At 40.5% G+C, this 21,196-nt stretch overlaps 1 protein-coding gene across 1 annotated transcript; it reads right to left on the bottom strand.

The window, feature by feature from the left end:
* Positions 1 to 1,310: 1,310 nt before the first annotated feature.
* Positions 1,311 to 18,365, bottom strand: lrrc38b (leucine rich repeat containing 38b). The gene is made up of 2 exons (XM_079341779.1): positions 17,493 to 18,365; positions 1,311 to 2,127 (listed from the first exon to the last, which is right to left on the bottom strand). Exons 1-2 carry the CDS (start codon positions 18,118 to 18,120, stop codon positions 1,880 to 1,882), a joined length of 876 nt encoding a protein of 291 aa, XP_079197905.1. The 5' UTR covers positions 18,121 to 18,365; the 3' UTR covers positions 1,311 to 1,879.
* Between the last annotated feature and the right edge of the window lie 2,831 nt (positions 18,366 to 21,196).

Below are 21,196 nucleotides of genomic sequence, written 5' to 3'. Positions count from 1 at the left end.
TGAAGGGACACAGGCATTAGGAATTCCCTTTTATCTTTTGTGAAGCAAGCAGAAAAGATGACTCTATACGCTCACAGCTCGTTTTCTATCAGCTGCATGTTTGCATTAAGAGGCTTGAAATTCTTTCTGCTTCACATCTCTTAATTTTGCTGAATTATGTATGCCTTACAAGAAAAGCGATGCCACATACCTTAGCTAGGGGGGGGGGGGGGGGGGGGGGGGGGGGAATACAGAGAGCTCAGATTGGATTTATCCAAATCCCAATGGTGGTGAATTTAAACATACATGATGCAAATAACAAAGACGCGTATACACTCAGGTCAATGTTTCCCTTCCACTTGTACTGTGCTGTCTCTCTCGTGTATGAGCAAGACTTTTGATGTCAGCATCTCCACTACAACACACTTGAAGACTTTTAGTAAATGAGAATGATGTGTCTACTTCTATTCATTCGTCTAGAGAAAAAAAAAAGCCTGCCCTTCACAGTGCTATACCTCATTGTTCAGATGGGATCTGTGAGCTAAAATAGAAGTGCCACGCACAAACAAAGTGAGAAGAGCGCTTGTTCAGTTGTAGACAGACCTGGAGAAAAAGCTTATCTTTGGAGACTTTCATTCTTTTACTCAGTAAAACATGTGTAACAGAATCCTAATTTGGCTATAGTGCTGCCTCCTATTTCAGAGCGATCCCAAACTCACTAAAATCCACAACAGTCCTTCTATGAAACCACTCCTAAACCCTAATCTTTGGCAGATAAGGACAAAACCGGTCTACATAGTGAAATTAGGGCGATGCCATAATCGGCGTCACCGTATAAAGTGCATTATTTGACACAATAGTTCTACTCTATGTTAATACCATATTTGTGGTAATTTTCAAGATTATACTGTTTTTGGATCTCTTTCTATACACTTCACAGTTCTCAATCTAATTAATATTCAGTACATCATTTTTTTGATTCATAATGTTCATTTAAGGGTACATTGTTTTCGTTTGTACATAAATGCATGATTATATAATGAGTATACTGCTGTGAGATTGTGTCGACCCACTGGGAACTTCCTGCCTACAGTTTGTTAGCTACCTACCATCTCGCAATTGTCCAACTCCTTCTTGTTACACCTAAACCTCTGCTACTGTCTAATTTTACACGCAGAAGCAACAACAGTATTTGCCTTTTCTGGCATGTGCAACACTTCTGAATGTTGGTGAGAGATGCTGACCATGATAGACACTGTAAATGGCAGGATATGCCAGCGTTGTCATGTTGGAGGCAGTTGCACACTGAGGTCATTGGTCGATGGGATATCTTTCTTTTTTTTTTGATGAGATTTAGCTGTCTGTCCTAAACAGATCAAGCACCTATGAAAATGTTCCAAACATGTATCTCCTAACATGATTTCAGACTCCATAGTTTTAAGTTATTATATGTGTAACAGCTTGTCTAAGACAAAGACTTTTCTATAAATTGTTTTCTTTGAATATATTTTTTCATTGTTAGTCTAACTATATCTGTGTAGGCCTACGACATCAAGCCAGAGCTTGTAGCCATAAATATGACACAAGGCTCCCACAGCCAGAAACAGGATCTCTATAATATAATTTTTATGTGGAGCAGTACACTCGCTATTTTTTTTAATGGGGCTTTGGCTCATTCCTTGGGAATGTCCTTGGTTGCCATATTTCACGTCCTCGTGCTAATACAGCAGCTGCACCCGTACCAGGGCGAGATCCTCCCATTGAACCGGACTGGATATTCACCAGGGAGGAAGCAGCATGTATCACACACTGTCTGTGGTGTCCTCTCATTGTTTGAAGTACCGGGACCATGCTGGCCCTTAAAGAAAAAAAGAAAAAAAAGAAAACGTAATCCCCTCTCTCACTCCTCACTCTCCTCCTCATCCCCCTTGGTGCCTTTACTCCAGCGCTGGAAGCAATGAACAGTTGACGCCAGGAAAAAGCTGGTCATGATGGCCACCACAGACACCGAGATGCCAGAGAAAATGATGATGAGCAGGTCCGTTAGAGTCAAGGTGGCCTGGCACTCGCGGAAGCTGTCCTTAGAGAGCTGGGTCAGGGATACTCGTCTGCCGTCCATGGGGAGAGAGCACTCCATGCCTTCCACGCCTGCATAGAAATTGGAAATAAGATTAGACAGACTTACTCGACCAATGTCACAGTAAGTAAATCATGTTACTTTTTAGGGGTTTAAAGATACATGTATTCACACAGCAGTGCCTGAAATGCATCAGGTTATGCAGACAGAATAACTGCCTCATTTCAAAGCAGTAGGGCAGAGAAATGTTGGGTGTCTAGTGATTTAGATTCTTGGGGTCACGATTTGATTCCAAGCAATTCTGGAATTATCATTCAAATTCTTTTTTTGAATTAGTACATACTTCAGGATCGACTCCAGTCATCTGTGAGTTTGGCTGAATTTCTTTCTGCTCCATTTGGCATTTTGCTGAGTGAAAGAGATGACCTTAGCGCTTAGCAGTTATACATCCATTTTCAGAAGTTATGAATCCATCTAAAATCTCAGAAAATAAGAATCTCGATTTTTACACAGTTTTTTTTCCCCACCTCCACAAAGCAGAATGTACATACAAAAGAAAAAGTGTATAATTAGACTGACTTTCCATCGATTTTAAATATGAATTTATGCATATTTTGCAGTTGGACTTGTAGGTCGTAGAGGCCGTTTAAATATCTAACATAATTAGAGAACATTGTAAATGTGTATGTTGAAACAGGGTAATGTGCAGGACAAGTGTTAAACAATGTTTCACTATGTATTACATTAAAGAAGGACAACTTTCCCTGGTGGGAAACGCTGGTGTCGATCCCAATAAGTTTTTTTTTTTTTTTTTTTCACATTTGTTTTAGACACTGAATATTTTTGCACTTCGGTTAGTTTTTCTCCACCATTGTCTCGGAGATCATCTGGGGACAATCTGGAGAAATGTTACAGCTCCTTTTACACCGCAGAGAGTAAAAGTGTCTTGTGTTTTTTTTGTCTGCACGTATACCATTCAGATTCAGTGCTGTGTCGTAAAAGATCTGAATTCAACAAAGTACTGCAGAGTGAGAGCAGATTTAATAACTCTGAGGTCAATCAGAAGTCTTCACTTATGAGCTGAAGTTGCACTGTGTATACAGTACACCCACCCACACCATGACTGCAGCTTCACTGTGGGAAGAAACTCAAAAAAGAGAGAAACAGTGAAACACAGGGATACTATAGTCGGTTACATCTTCAATCTCCTGTCCGGTAAATAATGAAGTCATTACTGCTTTGTGCTTAAGACTTGTCCTAATGTTGCTGAAATGACTGTGAGCTAAATTTTAAATTTTCAAAGTGTGTAGCCTTCCCTTTGCCTGGAAACAAGACCCATCTGTAAGCATGTTGTGTTCAAGGTTTCGGGGATAAAAGATGTCTGAATCATTTTCATTTGAGCTGCCTCGTAAACCTCCAAGAATACTCGTCCTCATTAAATATGACTCCTGGTTACGTCTGAAACATTGACGGATGTATCGGTAAGGGGCATCGTCTGAGACGGGGGCACCTTGACCAAACTCATCTCGAGATGAAAGTAGAATAAATCAGCTTGTGCTGCTTGCCGTGTCTGCCTCGGCCACTCTCACATAGTTTATGATTCAGACATTGTTTCAGTCAAACAGGACGGCGGTGTCTATTTCACAGCGGGAACATGTGCTCCAGTCAGACTTCTTTTACAGCCCTGATTACAGATGACATCAGTCCTCTGACGCCACAGCGACGGGTTTCTCACATGTTTATTCAGCCATACGCAAAACTGTGAGGTATGCACCAAATTGCATTTTTGCGTGCATATGATACGCCAATCGCTAACGTTCGTCAGGAGGAGTCAAGGGGGTTACACATAGACAACTTTTCTAACCTCTACCAATCCCGTTACCTAACCTTAACCAGTCGGTATGTGTTGCTAGGCTAACCTTAACCAGTCGGTATGTGTTGCTAGGCTAACCTTAACCAGTCGGTATGTGTTGCTAGGCTAACCTTTACCAGTCGGTATGTGTTGCTAGGCTAACCTTAACCAGTCGGTATGTGTTGCTAGGCTAACCTTAACCAGTCGGTATGTGTTGCTAGGCTAACCTTTACCAGTCAGTATGTGTTGCTAGGCTAACCTTAACCAGTCGGTATGTGTTGCTAGTCTAACCTTAACCAGTCAGTATGTGTTGCTAGTCTAACCTTAACCAGTCGGTATGTGTTGCTAGTCTAACCTTAACCAGTCGGTATGTGTTGCTAGTCTAACCTTAACCAGTCAGTATGTGTTGCTAGGCTAACCTTAACCAGTCGGTATGTGTTGCTAGGCTAACCTTAACTAGTCGGTATGTGTTGCTAGGCATATCATATGCACGTAAAATTGCAATTTGGCATATGTATTGCACGACATTACAATGTTGTGTGATTTGTATGCAAACTGTGCAACTGTGTTGGTTTATTCCCACTATTTCTAAACTGTCATTTACATGCTCTAACAGCCTTCCAGATAACAGGTAACAAATAGCTTCATATTGTCAATGTGTTGGATGACAAAGGAGACATATTGCTGTGGTTGTTAGCTTTTAGGTGGGCAGAGATGGAGCCTTGCAATGTGGGTGGCTACTTTCCACGGATACTGCACATGCAAATCCAAACACACTCGGCTGGACAGTCAGCATTATTTTCAGCATGGCCCGCTTTTAAAAAAAAATAAAATAATTTAAATGCAGATGTAAAAGCTTCTCATGTGATTCCCTATCATTACGTTAAATCATCAAATGTATCTTTATTTTACATTAAAGCCTCTGGAAACACATTTAGAATATTGAAGTATGGAGTACCACTTGGTATTCAAAAATCTGAATGAAAGCGTCTGAATTCAAATCATGGTTAATATTGCTTTGGAGACCATAACTCTAGACTGTGTGGGCTAATTTGCATTTTGATTGACAGCTGAGTGGTCTAAGACACATGTTAACACTTTACAAAAGAGCAGGTAAAAGACCTTGCACTGTTACATTTTGTCACAAAAGAGCAATCTCTGGCTCTTAACGAAAAAGCCACAGTTCAATGGAGGGCGACCTTTTCAGTAGGGGGTTTCAGCAGGCTGAACCCTCGTGGTCATTCCTTTTTTGGGTCCACCTCAGCAGACTAAACATGTCAGTATCGATACAAACTTCAGCAAGGTTTGGATGCATTCTTTCATGAAACGAGTTGCATTTTAAAAAAAAAAAAAACAAAGATGATGTGGCCTGCACATGAGCATGCCTTTCAAATGTCAAGCTGTTGAATTGTTTCCATTCAATGTGAAGTTTTATATTATTTACTAAGACATCGTGCATATCATGTCTGAGTTGGAGTGTCAATAACATGAGGTGGGTTCATGATTTTGCAAGGCAGACATTATCTTGCAGTTTGTTACTGCATGTTTATGTTGCTGTTCACTTGTTAAACTGATGTTTTAAAGGCGACATTTGAAACTGAGTACTCGCATTTATCTGAGAAACACTTCGGTAAACATTGGTTTATTTTTATTTTCGTGCATCCATCTATTTCTGTTCATCTTTGAACATCCCGTCTCGTTTGACTTGGTTGTGTTACTCTGAAAATGTCTGCAAGATTTACATTTTCACCAAAAAACTTCCAATAAAAGCAGCACTGGTGGCAAGACCATTGTGGTCATTTTCTGTAACTGAGCTTATATTCATGAGGAGTGAACGATTGATTCAAATAAGGTAATTACAAGCATAAATAAAGCAAGCACAACTACAAACAGTGGCAGATGGTGCTGAGCATTTGGGGCCGTTGTGCACTGTAATAATCTGAGCTCAAATCCCAAGTCATCTAAACACTTTTGGCCATGATTTCATTTATAATTAACACATATAAATATTCATTATTCAAGGCCAAATTATTTCCCCCAAAAAAATATCCCAGCTTGTAGAAAAGCACCACTTCTAGAAAAGCATGACTCAACAGCCATTAATGGAGCTTTTTTTTGGTTTTGTTTTCTTACTTTTTTTTTTCAGATGAAAATTAAATATCTCCCAGTGCAACACTGGGCCACCTTAATGTGTTTTTAATAGTTTCACCGTGATGATGGAAATAGTTGGCACAGAGAAATCAGCTTATCAAGCTTTGGCTACACATTCAAAAGCTTGAATAATTTGCTCCTCTTTTTTTTGCAGATGAGAAAGGAAGACCAAGACAATGAATCTTTAAAATGTCCTTTTACCCTTTGAACTCAGGTGTTGATACCTGAAAATGTCATTTTAGCTGCTGCAATGTTTGTTAGTGAGTATTATTCCTACCTGATATTGTATTTAACCTGTTTATATCAAAGGCTATTAAACATGGAAAATGTCTCAGTGACATTACCCATCAGTTCCTGAAGGGGCATTACGAAGCCAAGCGATGGTAAAGCCATGTCAAGCAATCATTATTTGTACAGCGCCCATTCATAATAAGTGTTATCTCGAGGCGCTTTACAAAAGAGTGGGTAAAAGACCTTTCTCACTGTTAAGAAACATGGGATATGGGGAGATGTGATGAGATGCAGAAGGAATCTCTCCTTCATATTCCTCACGTTCCAGCTGACCACACTTTGTTGCTGCTTAGCTGGAGGTCGGAGCAGACTTGCATGAATAAGGACGGGATGGTAGTGACATTTAGGGAATGTTGTTTCCCACTAATATTTGGTCAAACAAGTAACAGACAAAGAATTAGAGTCAAGATGTTCCTTTTGAAAATAGAAAATGTGTATATTAATATTTTTCACTAAATATAAAAGATGCAGCATCTCCTGTAAACATCCAAGTTGGCAACATATCTGTTTTGTCTTCTTAGCCCACCTCGTCTCGTTTTGGCTGGGCACACCCTTAGAGATAGGGTGAGGAGCTCGGAGTAGAGCCGTTACTCCTCCATCAAGAGGAGTCAGGTGAGGTGGTTTGGGCATCTGGTCTGGATGACCCCTGAACGCCTCCCTAGGGAGGTATTCCGGGCATATCCCTCCGGGAGGAGGCTTCGGGGTAGACCCAGGACATGCTGGGGAGACTATGTCTCGGCTGGCCTGGGAGCTCCTTTGGGTCCCACCGGAAGAGCTGGAGGAGGCGTCTGGGGCGAGAGAAGTCTGGGCATCTCTGCTTAGACTGCTGCCCCCGTGACCCGGCCTCAGATAAGCGACAGAAAATGGATGGATGGTGTGCCTTACACCTCTTGGCAAACAGCTTCAATCAACCCACCTGTCAGTCATTCATTCAAATGTTTGTCTACTTTGTGATGCAGTTTTTCACTCTTCCACATTTGCTTCATTTTCCAACACTGCAGATTGCTGCTTGGTTTTGAACAAATCAAAGGTGTTTTTTTTTGTTTTTTTTAAATTGCTAGTAGTGTTTCTGTCAGGATAATACACAGGCTAAAACCAGACTCAACAACAACATCACAAGTGTATGCTGGACAAGCTCCACAGAAAAAAATCAAATAGGCTTGGATGGGATCACATCCACTGAGTCAGATGAAAATCCATCACCAAGAATGAAGCTCCCAGCTGATAAGAAGCCAATACACACAATCCTGGTGCAGCCAAAGACGAGCACGAGGATACCTGGCATGATTCACCACGTCTAACATAAGTCGTAAGAATTAAATGATTTCAAGAGTGTTCAGAGTCTGCTGCAAACTCTCCAGTCTCAGAGAAATGCAAGTCCCCTGAAGGCGCTGTTTTGATCTGCTCATTCTTAATTAATGAGAAGAATACATTGAGATAACTAATTTCATCTGGGAATTATATGCTGAAAATATTTTGTTTTAAATCTTATATTCTCATAGATGTGTTGCATCACAAACCATATGGCTCACACTATAAAAGCATCAGTTCAGTTTGCAAATTACATTTGGACAGCTCAGTGGGGCTTTTGGAGAAGTTCACTTTTTACTTCAATAGTCTCTCACAGCAGAAGTTGGTCCTTGAAATTAACAAGCAAGCTAAGTGTGTTTACTTCATTACAGTAATAGTGTTGTCAAAGTTGTTGTTTTTTTTTGTATTCTGAAGGTTAAACATTTAGATGGAAGTAAATCAACTTCAAACTAACAAACATCCACTTACAAATGAATAGTTTGTAGGGAAAATAACGCTGTGTTAAAGGTCACACAAAAACCAAAATACACTTTTCCATGTTTCTCTAACACTAATATGTGTCTCCACTCTGTCTCCAAACAGCCCAGTGAGGAGAGAAAGCGATCCTCTTCCTGCACCACTTTTCAGAAAATGTGTTCTCAAAAAGGCCTTTTGGAAATGTTCCCTTCATGACATCATAAAGGGCAGTAGCCCCTCCCCCAGGTGGGTGACACTCCCACAGCTAGGTGTTTGTTCTGCCTTTTCACTGTAAACAATAGGACATGGAGTGAGAAAGCCTGAGTCACCCGAGCTCTTCCAGAGAGGGGGTGTGGTCAGACAACTCATTTACATATTTAAAGTTACAGACACAGAAACAGCCTGTTCTGAGCAGGGCTGAAATAGAGGAGTTTATAGGTATGATCAAATACAGGATCAAGCAAATGTCGGCCTTCCTAGAAACATCTTACTGTCTAATATTATGCATATAATGCAACTGAGAGTGGATTATATAACAGGGTTCTTCATAAAGCAGCACTGAATGTGTCGTGATTGACTCGCTAACAGCAGCTTTAGTGTGAATTAGTATAGTATTTAAATAGTATAACAATATAACAGTTAGTGTAAAAAACATTTTAACTTTACGTATCAAGGCCTCACATCCTATTAAAAGAAGAACAAAAATCACATCTGAAAATCCTGTATAATAAATGTGTTGTCCCATCTGTTTGTGCAGGAGATAAATGCTTCTTATTTGTACTCATGGTGCAGATAGAAACCTGGACTGTGCCTTAGAGACAGTTCTGTCTGGCCTTGCCTGAATACTACAGTCTTCATTATTAAGGTGACTCAAATGATACTTCCAACAAGAGTTACAGGATTATAACATTTGTGATCAAAGAGTCGGTGAACAAGACAATTCTGCAAAGCCTACACTTTTAGTTGTCTGAAAGGCATGTGAATACTGTATACTTCCATATATTTGTGTTTTATTACATTACATATTTAATCTAAATACTGTAAACATGCACAGAATGTGTCAAAAGGGATTCTCACTGAGCTGCGTTGTTGAAGAAACTCAAAGCCCCACGACAGAGAACAGGCTTATTTTATCCTATGAAAAAAAGGGAATAACTGAAGCTGAGCTGGCGTATTTTGCCAGAATAAACATTATGATAATTTGATCAGTATGTCAGACTTTGCTGTGAAAAAAAGGTCTAATCTTGGTGTTAGAGGGTAAACATATTTTGGAACCTCGGTTTAGAGACGAGGCAATGCAAACAAGTCTGATGTTCAAGTTCTGCCTCTTTTTTTGTTTTTTTTTTGCAAATGAACTGCTCTATGTTCATACTCAGCAACTACAACTTCAACCATTTGTAAAAGCTTATGCAAAATACACATGGTGATTTTGACAGTTCGTGTCATACGATAAGAACTTCCAGAATGTCAACACACTGGTAGAAAAATGACTACAATAAAATCCAAGTAAAATCCAGCAGAGACATTGAGTGAAAGAAAGATAGAAGAACGACATAAACAGGCTTTATGTGGCGCTCAGCAAGTTTCTGACGAGACTTATTGAGAGGCAGAGCGGAGATATCAGCATTTCAAATAGGAGAGCTGATAACAGCACATTTTAGAGTTCATAAACGACCCAATTGCCGCGATGATCTCACAAAAAATGGTGTAGCTGCAAGGTGCCATCAATAGTGACACAAATCATGGCTTTAAACTAAAGAGGCTGTGTTACATTCCTGGTGTAAGCAGCTGATGGATTGCATTCACGATTACAACCAGACGAGAGTACGAGTTATCTGCTGTCCAAGCTGTGATTGATCTACGTCGCTGTGATGGACTGGTATTAGAGGCGTGTTTCCCCTCCTCCTCAACACCACACTGTCTTTAAGATTGATCTCTGCACCAGTCAGAAAAGGAGAATCACCTCAACCTCACATTTGCAGGCTCCTGTTAAGAGTTCTTAATCATGCTTTAATACACCGCTGTGTTAAATATTTGATTCTAATTAGCAGGTTATGTATAGCGATGGTCTGCTATGCTCGCTCAATTGATCACGGTTGTTAAGAAGAACAGAAGTTACTGAGAAAAGTAGACGGGTAGGAAGGATGCAGCTCTAAATAAATAATCTGAAGGACTAACAAACCAAATCAATGTGTGGAAAGACGTCCAGTTAATTTGACGAGAAAGGGGATCAATATCAGGAGGAAGGATGTAAAAGGAATAATCTGACTGAATTCATTTTTGTAAAATGAAAAAAAAAAAAATGTTATTAAAGGCTTTTTGGACTGATGTGTGTTCGTGACTTCCTGTGTTCCAGAAGCCAGCCTCAAGCAGACACTGGATGAACTGCAGGATTTCAGTTTCCACATTGGCTTCATTTTTCAAGACCGGATGTTGCCGTTTGGTGACAAGCGGATAGTAAGTGGGTTGTTACTGAAAAAGTCCCACAAGCACTCCTTACATCGTCCCTTAAAAAGTTTCCATTTATTCCCCAACACCTTAGCTCAAGATGCTCCTTTGGCAATCCATTTGAGATGACTCACCAAACTGTCTCCTTCATACGTTATTCAATGAAAGGAATGTTCTAGTCAAGTCCAGTACTCATAGGATATTGATGGTATTAAGCAGACATAATTAAACAAGATGGGAAATGATTCCATAATGAGCCCAGAAGAATAAAACCAGAAAGAAAAAGGATGTGAGACTCATACGAGAAGAGGGCAGGGGGTATATATGAGTTGGAGAGGAATAGAGTGGAGAATGCGTATGAATGCACAAAATGACAAGCATTCATGTGACAGGGAGGCGAGAGTGAATCATTCAACAGGGGATTCCGTCTGCGTGGAAACTCGCTGACATCACTGTACCAAAGGCATATTCAAATCTCATTATGAAAGCATGTATCCACACATGGGAATGTGCGGATTCCCAAATACAAGGGATGCAAGTTAGAAAGGGAGGACGAGTACACGTATTTTCCCCTTTTCACTACAGTATAATGCTGTTTGTCTACTGTCACATTTCATTATGAGGAAACAACTAAATGTGCTGGTTTGAGCAATTCATGCTTCACACTCAGCCGCACACAGGCAGAGAGGAAAGTACCCATCATGCACAGTGCTGCACACCGCCAGTGAAATAAAGCTTTTGGCTTTTCACCTTTTTTATTTCTGATACTGGCAGATTATCCCTCTCTGCTCCTGTACATGCAGCAGCTGATGCCATCACACTGTGTAATTCAGTCCACTTTTTTTTTTACACTCTGCTCTCCCTTGCCAGCGTTCACTCGCACTCACGTCCTTACTTTAAATAAACATTAAATTAGGCCAAGATAAAAGACGCTGTCAGCCTGAGTTAATGAATTGGATATTTTCTCATCACAAACCCGTTGAGTAGTAAAAGATAGCAGCAAGAAGTGAGTGTAATATGGGGCAGTATGTGCATATGCAGCCTCACTTCACTCCCATGATGACTCCAGAATATGGCAGCTTGGTCAGTTGCCCAGATTTTCGGTGCCTGTCTTTGATTTTAGGAGGTTGTCTTTAATTTTCTCTTTGATGGGATGTTAAAGTCAAGTGTCTATAACTGCTTAGGGCAAAGGTTGGGTGTGATGGATGGGTCAGTAAAAACATGGGTCTGGACATTGGTTACATCCCAGAAGAGGCATTAGCAAAATGACTGACATAATACTTGTTTAAACCAATACTGAGTCGTTTTTGAGAGCTAAACATCATTAGTTTGTCCACATTAATCCAACAAAACTGCAAACTTTGTATGCAGGAATCTGTCCGGCAATCATTGCATCAATAGATAACATTTCTTTCTAATTCCATTGCAGTAAGCCTTTCGACATCCTTTCTTAGGCCTCCTTTTTTTGCATGTGTTTTCTGTGTATGTTTTCCTGTTTTTATGTGTGTTCCATTACTTCCTCAAAGTGTTTTATAAGTGTTATGTAAATAAATAAAATTAATTAATTAAATGATCTCCAGCCAAAACTTCCTTTCTCGTAAAGTTCACATGTATTGCACTGCAGACGCGTGTTACACCTGCCTTGCTGTCAGCATAGCATGCACTAAAGCCTGCTGGTATGTAATTGGTCAATGCAGCTTGGTCCTACAATAAAAAAACAGAACATCGCCCATGCTGTAAATCCAGACTCCTGGATTGGATTTCAGTAACTAGAGATTTGTATAAGTTAAAGGGATACTTCACCCATTTACATGAAGCTGTGTATCATTAGAAACATGGTAGCAGTGTTGATCATGATTCATGGTCATGAATCCAACCCTCATTTTGCCCTGACACGAGAAAAATGTGTTTTTCTTTGCTTGAAAGTTTTCTTCATGTGATGCAAAAAGCGTCATGTTGCATCAAATGAAGAAAACTTCCAGGCAAAGAAAAACATATTTATCGTCTCAGGGCAAAATGAGGGCTGGATTCACGACCATTCAACACTACGACCATGTTTCTAATGATACACAGCTTCATGCAAATGGGTGAAGTATCCCTTTAAACTTACTGACCATGAATCCTTGCATGTTCCCGACATCGGATTTGGAACCTCAGTACCATGAAACAAGCGGCCCTATTTATTATGTATGTTGTGAATATGTTCTTTGTGTGGTTTGTTGTGCTGGTCAGTGGAATCACATTTTCAGTGTTTGCCTTGTGGTGGGATAAGAACTCTCTGGAAAGAAACTCTAGACACTATGAAGGAAAATTCTGACTTTGACCCCGTCACCTGAACTGCTACTTTGTAGTGAAACTGTTCAGGGCACGTCTAGTGTTGATAGCACAGCCTCGATAGGCTTCAGCCTCGGTCTCTCATGGGAGTTGGCTTCCTCTGCCCTGTAGGCAGCTCTGGCTCCAATTACCCTGGCCAATGTGCCGCAGAACTGTGTCACTCTGAATTATACATGGCCTTTGTTCATCCTTAACCCAAGAGCACTGGAGACAGCAGTGGATCATGTTTACACTCATCCTTCAGTTTAAACATTTATGAAGTAGATTGGTGGCTAAAAATTCAGATCAACACACCAAAAAAAAAAAAAATGTCTGGTTGTATGTTGTATGGAGGAGACAATACAATGACATATTACTATTCAAACCTCCAACTCCCTATAATTTGAAGCGTCTTCCACCCATTTGCCATGCTGACCTGCAGTAATCAAAGTTATGCAAACAGAAAAGAGTGCTGCTTTGTGAAGTTGAAATCACAAGGGAAATCAAGATGTGCAAAATGGAATGGGAATTGGGTTTACAGCATGGGCTCTGCAGCTGCTACATTATGCAGGCCATCTCACTGGGAACCACAGATATCTTAGGATGACTTCTAAAATAACAGTTAGCTTCTCTCTATTATATTGGACATTTTTACATTTGTTAAAGATTTCCTGCTGGTGATATTTTCCTTAATAAACCAATAATTCTGACTTACGGCCTGTAATGATTAATGAAAGACTCTTCAGGCTTTCCCCCCCAACACTTGTTATTTCTCCTGGTACACTAGTTTGCAAAAGTCACTTGCCTTACTAACAAACCTTTCAATGACATAATCAATGTTCTACGTATGTAAAGCAGGACTGATGATGTAGGCCATCTGACGGCAGCGAAAACATTGTAAATGAACTCTACTGATAGAGCATGTTTCTAGTCTTCTGACCACTCACTTTACAGCAGGTTGCATTCACCCATGGGTGAATGTAATAGTCTTGTGTTTCCCCTATATGCAGTACTCATTAACAATTTAAAAACAAAAAAAATGTGATTTGAAAAAAAATATTAATTGTCTTTGGTAAAATTCTGACTCCTCTCATCTCTTGCAATTTCCCAGGTTATGGGGGTTATGACGATAAAGTGGTTGATTATTTTGTCCAATAAATCTTACTTTACTTTATAGACAAAAATGTTAAGAAAAATTGCACGCAACTGAAACATTGCTCCACTTCACCACTGCTGCTACAGCTCCAACCTAAGAGAAACGCTGCAGTGTCGCAGAGAAAATCACTCCCATGATTCCCAACCAGCCTCAACATCATCTCTTGTGATTGTTGATGGAGAGTCCCCTGGCAGCTGAGTTTATGTATGGAGTGCTTAACACAAATAACGTTATTTCATTACTCCTTGATGAATGTTACTTTAACAATGCCAAGGCTAATTTACTCATTGGGGGTTATTGTATACAGAGGGGAGGGGGACAGCGGGTGTGTATTGTAACTAATGTCTTGTGTCCTGCTTGTCTTGTATATTGCTACTGGATGCCTTGAATTTCCCTCGGAATCAATAAAGTATCTATCCAATGCAAGTGAAAGGAATGCTGTTGTTTTTTTTAAGGAGATTGGACTTTTTAGTGTTTTGCACATCAGCAAAAATCTAACTTCTTAGCTCTTCTTGGATATTTTTGTATGACTTAACATCCATGATCAAACAACAACCATGAAACAAGCAAACAGATGTATAAATTAAAAAAGTGATTTCTGCGTCTCTAATTGATCTTCTCTCTTTGATGACGCTTGTTCAAGCTGATACACACGGAAAAGCTTATCAAGTCAAATTCATTGACTAATGAGAATCCATCTGTTATTCTGTAACCACTTTTCAAAACAGCGTTCCAGGGAATAGGTCATAGCATTTTTCCTGATCGAGAGCTCAGTCATTATGTTAATCAGGTCTGGCAGTTTGATGCCTGCATGTGTGAACTGTCTGTGCTCATAAATCCAGCTCACTATAATCCCGCCTCCTGCTATTGTTCGATAGTAGTCTGAACAACACTTCACATTTGTCTGCAGTACTCAATACAAGCCATCAGTAGAGAAACATCCACAGATGATAAACTCATAGTACAGGAGTAGCAAAAAAGTAAAGCCAAAATAATGTTACTAATTCATTAGGATTTGCTAGATTTTAGTAGTGGACTGTCCTCCCTTGAGTCTATAAATTATACCTTGAGGAAGAGGAAAACTGGTTTTGGAGAATAATTTCAGATGAGTGTAACATTTTTTTTGTCCACTCTGACTTGGCATAAATATAATTAACATTATCTAAGAAGGCAAGAACCAAAATGATTATTATTCCTGATGCTGTAAAGTTTTTGTCCCATACTGTAATCCTCCTGCATCATAAACAATACAGAGTTCATTCCTGACGACATTTCTGTGTGTGTGTGTGTGTGTGTGTGTGTGTGTGTGTGTGTGTGTGTGTGTGTGTGTGTGTGTGTGTGTGTGTGTGTGTGTGTGTGTGTGTGTGTGTGTGTGTGGTGGACGGGTCTCTGGGGTTATAAAACACTCACTGATGGAGATGTAAGAGCTGAATATGAGGTGAGATACACATTACTAACTCAATTTGAGCCATGTGAACACTGGGGCCAGTTGGCAACCATGCCAGCAGCTTGGCATGGCTTTAGGCATCTTCTTTGTTGTTGATGTCTGCCTGGCCGGCACTGCTAATGCAATTCATTATGGCTAGCATTTGACAACACTTAGAACCCGTGATTAATGCTTTTGCAGCCCCTTACTGAAGGGGAACATGGTATTGTTGCCAGTTTATCAATTTTGCATCCTCACAGGCCCACACTTGTCGGTTTTTTGGGGGCAAATGCAGAAAGCCTGCAGAAGAAAGTAAAAGTATTTTCAATAGCCCAGAACACTATGGCCTAAATGTTTATTAGGAGTTTGCTTTTGTGAAGTGTCAGCAGTTTGCAACAGCCGGCCAGTTTCTTTAGGGAGCTGAGCTAGAGAGTTTTGCCTGCCAGAGTACAAATACATTTTCTTTCAACCAATAGAAAAGTACTGGAAGTGTTTTGAATTAAAAAGACTTACCATGGTTTAGTCATGTGCTATGGGGTCTGCCTGCCTTGTGTGTTTCCTATCTGATGCGTTTCTCACTTTCTTTCAAAATCCTGTCTTGAGTCAGACGATGTGTGCCACTGCTTTAAAAACAAGGAAAACACCTGTTCTTTTGTTTATACAGGTTGACATTTCACACCTCAAACAACCTCGGACTGGTGGTAGAAATAAATGTTCCTACTCCTTATCTGTGCACTGTTATACATAACACCCTGCACCTGAACATGTACTCAGTGTAAGAGCTGAAAATGTGTTTTAAAACGTACCCTGAAACCACCACAACACTGCGAGAGGCATCCATATTTTTATATCAGATTAATCCAAAATCATGTCGAGCGTCGAGTCTTACTTTGATCTCAATCTCATTTCACCATGAGCTACTAGTCATGTGTGGCTGAACTGTCAGATCTGTTTATTTTTTTTGCACTCTGCGGCTCCCACGTGCTGGCTTGCACTTATGAGATAACGGCTGTCTGTGTCCTTCGTAAGGACATTAGCAGTAATATACCGTACATATGGCTGACCTTCAGTTACAATGTTTCTCGTTCCCTCCGAAAAAAAAAGAAAAGAAACAAAGATGATTTCTCGAGGATTAAATGACACCGGACAGGTGTGTTGGATAAAACGGTCGACTTTGAAATGAACAATATCAACAGAGATTAGGGACAAGGACATATGTCTTGCAACAAGAGTCCAGCATCTCAAGATGCTGAGACAAATCAGCTCCGTGTTAGGAGATCTTACCAACAGCTCTCCTTTCTCTTTGCTCTGATATGCAAGCACACATTCACATTGCCTTGCACTCAAGCACACCAAAACTTTGGCCTAGATGTTATCTAACAAAACACTTCAGGCTGAATCACATTGGAAGATGGATCCATAGTAAGTGGCTGAATATTCACATGTAAAAGGGCAATAGATAAAATATATTATTGGTAAGGGGTTTAATTTAAATTTAAATATCAATTTCCGCATTTCTGATTTACAGCGTTCACAAAATATAATTTTTTTTACGACTTAAGACCGTAAATAGAAGCTGCAAATTGATCGATTTGACGACCACGCAGGATCGAGGTCAATGCTCAGCTTGTATGCACAGTGAGACATGGAACCATAGAAACTGCAAGCTCAAAGTCTTAATATTAGTTATTCCGTTTCTTTTTCCACATCGGAACATAACTGCCTATTTCATTGGTGTCTAATTTTAGATTGGAAAACAAAGACTTGTTTATATCGCTTCCAAAGAGGTGCTATCATCCTGTTTTTACACACTGATGTTTTCAAACCTTACATGCTGTTGGAGTGGAGGAAGAAAGAGTCTAAACTGGAACAAGAGGGAGGGAGGGGGGTTTCCCCTCCTACAGGGAAACATAAATAGACCAGAGCAGTGTTATGGTAATGGGTTTGTCATAATACTGTTGTATGTTGTGCTCAGATATGCTTTATTTGGGTTAACACATTGAAAGCTGAAGCTTCTGATTTTGCTGCTTACCGTTTGGAAGCTTGTGACTGTTCTCCATCAGCCATTCGAACAGACTGGCAAAGTTGCAGTTGCACACCCAAGGGTTGCCCTCCAGCCTCACCACTCGCAAGGAGGGCAACTGACTTAGTGCCCCCACCTTTAGCGTAGTCAGTGCATTACGCTCCAGTTCCAGTTCTCTCAGAGAGGTGAGGCCAACGAAAGCCTCATCGCTCACCATGCTCAAATACGGGTTGTTACCCAACCGCAGTTTGATCAGGCTCCGGGACTCCCCAAATGTCCCCTTAGGGATTTCAGTCAGATTGTTGCTCCCTAAATCAAGGAACACAAGCCTTGAAGAGGTGCTCAGGGTCCCTGGTTCTATGTGCGATAGGGAGTTGTTCCGTAGGTCAAGGTAGACCAAGTCACTGTACAGAACCAAGAAGTCCGAGGGGATGCGGGGTATCCAGTTGTCGGCCAGCAACAGCCTGCGTACGTCCAAAGGGATCTCATCGGGTAAACGGGTCAGCCCACGGCCGCTGCAGTCCACAGTGTGAGGATCTGGGCACAGGCAGGTTGCTGGGCAGTTTTCCCCCCGGGTCAATAAGACAGAGGACAACAAGATGAGGATAAGTTGGAGCCAGCAGGCACATGGCAACATGGTCAAGGGGGTGGAATGAATTATGGGGGAAAGAGGGTCAGGATAAGGGTCAGTAGGAAAGGGGTTGATGGGTGTGGAGAACAAGAGGGTGAGGGTCAGAGGGCAGGAGATCAAGAAAGGGGAGGGAAAGGGGGAAGTGAACAAGGGTGATTGGGGATCAATCCTCTTGAGGAAACATCTTGCCGTTGTAGAGACAGAAATCTGGAAGGGCTCAGGAATTGTGAGATGGCAGAGCAGCAGCGAATACTGGTTTCCAGGAGATCATATAGCAAGCAGCTTGGATAGAACAGCAGACAGCACGCTTTGAAGAAGCAAAAAGAGGGAGAGAGTAAACGGTAAGGAGCAGGAGAGCAAGTAAGACGGAGCCTGACAGAGAAGGGAGGGTAGCTTAAAGGAGGAAAATAGACACGAGCGTGCGGGGATTGATAACAAGCCAGGGGCACAGACAAGGGAGAGGGGGGTTGAGGAGGGGGCTCTGTCCGCCACGCTACCCCACAGTTGATCCGGCAGCAGTGACAGACAAAGACAATAAGGTCTCTGACACAAAAGGAAATATGAAGCTGTGATTCAAGCATGACAAGCAAAGAATAACATCATTGCATCCCTCCATTAGTCCGAGAGGTCTGTGTCGGTCTGAAACGAGAGAGAGAGCAGCTCACGGAACATCGCTCAAGTGTGTGGTAAGGTTGTCCCCCCTTATTACTGCCTCTCTATCTCCCAGTTCCCTGCAACATGCTGTGAAAACACAGCACGGCTCACTCTGGCTCCGTATCAAGGCTGTGTTGCTCTGCAGAGAGAATCCAAATGTCCAGACAGCAGCCTCATGGATGTAGATAGTGGAGCTGAGCTGCACACAGCCATGCCAATCCAACGTCTGCCTCTGAATCTACCACCGTTTATCTCATGCCCTCTCCTGTTTCCAGGGAGGCGTGCCTGAACCACGCTGTCAACATGTGATGTCACTTCCTATAGTGTGAAAAAAAAGGATAAGCAGCTATGTCTGAAAATGTCTTAAAAATAGAAGATGTTACTGCTGATTTTTAATTCAAGCTTATTTAGCTACTCACCCTTTTAAAAAATAGTTTGTCAAATATCTCAGCTAATTAGCAATTAGAAATGTTGCAGTCTCCTTGCCCTCCATAAATTAACATTCAATCTTTTCACTTCATTTTGGGATACTTTGAGTGACAGTAAGTTTAATTAAAGGTCTAAAATTCTCCTATTTTGCAACCAGTGTAAATGAGTTTTAGAGCTCCCCATAACACATGTATAAAGTTTATTTTTCTAAATCCACTCTGATCCTGTATTTGATCATGCCCATAAACCCCTCTATTTCAGCCCTGCTCAGAACAGGCTGTTTCAGTGTCTGTAGCTTTAAATGCAAATGAGCTGTGTTCGACCATGCCCCTCTTTCATGCATTCTGCCTTTATGGTTTACCATGAGCTGTGGGAGTATCACCCATCTGGGGGAGGGGTTACTGCCCTTTGTGATGTCAGCATTTATAAACAGCATTAAAAAAAATAGATTGTGTCTCCTATATAAAGAGTAAAAGACTTAAACAAGGGTTATCTGTGGTGCAAAGTCTGTAACAATGAGTTTTCTAGCTGCTAAAAGGGAATTCATTTTGAAATTGAAAGATTGATAGATTCAAACTGTGAGCTGTTTTTGTTTAAGCAGTTGTTTGGAAGAATTTGTAAACTAAATAGGGATGGAATGAGCTGTTGCCACATTAATACATCTTAATCTGGGACTGTGTGACTCCTCGCCGGCATGACCGGTCAAATTAACATCTTTCAAGCATCTTTAAGTATTCATTGATACCACCCATGTTCTCCCTTTGTGTTCTGCGCACTTATTTGTTCATGTGTATACATGTAATGATTTATGTCCAGTCTGTTTTATTGTGCAGAAAAAATGAGTTTAAAACAATTATTATTATTAATAATTAATTAATTAATTAATAATTATTATTATATTATATTATAATACAAGCCTATGCATTTATTTACTTAAATAACCTCAATATTCTGGACGGTAAAAAATAACAAGAGCCACAAGTATTAAGCGATAATGCAGAGAAGATGATTAATTCAGACTGTGTGTTGAATCTCCCAAATGGGATTTGCTTCGACAGGTAAATGCAATTAGACCAAGGTTGTTGCAGACTGATGGCGAATTAGACCTGTGAGGACGAGGGTAGCGTGAAATTTCTAAGGAAGTAATGTTGTCATGGATGGTAATTGTGTACTCCCTGCTCGAGGCATCCGCTGAAGTCAGACAAATCTGCAGCTCGACAGTGCTGTGGAATCACTTGTATCAGAAGAGATTGCGATCAGAGTCAAGATATTAAAGCTAGAAATTACACAAGTTGCATTTTTCCATTTGTTTCCTACCTACACATTTCAGCCTTACACCTCACTTTAATAGTTTAATTCACTGACACGTCCAGTTCACATAAAACTGTCATTAGTTTTTGATGTTCCTTTGAAATAACGTATTCATGCAGTTTCTTATAAAGAACCACCAGTTATGTAATTCATATATAGAGAATTCTTCTTGATGTGCCAACGCTTTTAAGAGAGACTAGAATAAGAAAACAGAGCAAAACATCACTCACAATTTTGGTGTCCTGATTACTATCTTCAAAGCAAAATCAACCCTAAACATTCAAAGCCTCAACTGTGTTGGGCAGAAGCCTCACTGTTTACTCACATACTTTCTTGAATTTCCCTCGGGATCAATAAAGTATCTATCTATCTATCTATCTATCTATCTATCTATCTATCTTTCTTTGCATTATTTACTTTTACACCCATTATTGTTATTACAGGTCACAAGGGACACTAGAAAATCTCAGTGTCAGATGAGTCGACATCTGCCCCAGAGAGATAACTGCATCTAACGACATTTGTTGTTTTATTAATGGAAATAAGAAACATGAACGTAGACGTGCAGGGTGTACAATTGTTGTATTCCCAACTGTTGCCATTGTATATCTAAGTGAGTAATACTTGAGCTAATATTAGTCATCCAGTTGTAGTACATGTAGAGGGGTTTTTTTCCATTGTATTTTTA

This window comes from Symphodus melops (genome assembly GCF_947650265.1).
Source record: "Symphodus melops genome assembly, chromosome: 4".
Lineage (NCBI taxonomy): Eukaryota > Metazoa > Chordata > Actinopteri > Labriformes > Labridae > Symphodus > Symphodus melops.
Note: the sequence above shows the minus strand (reverse complement) of the source record. Positions and strands in the feature narration are given on the sequence as shown.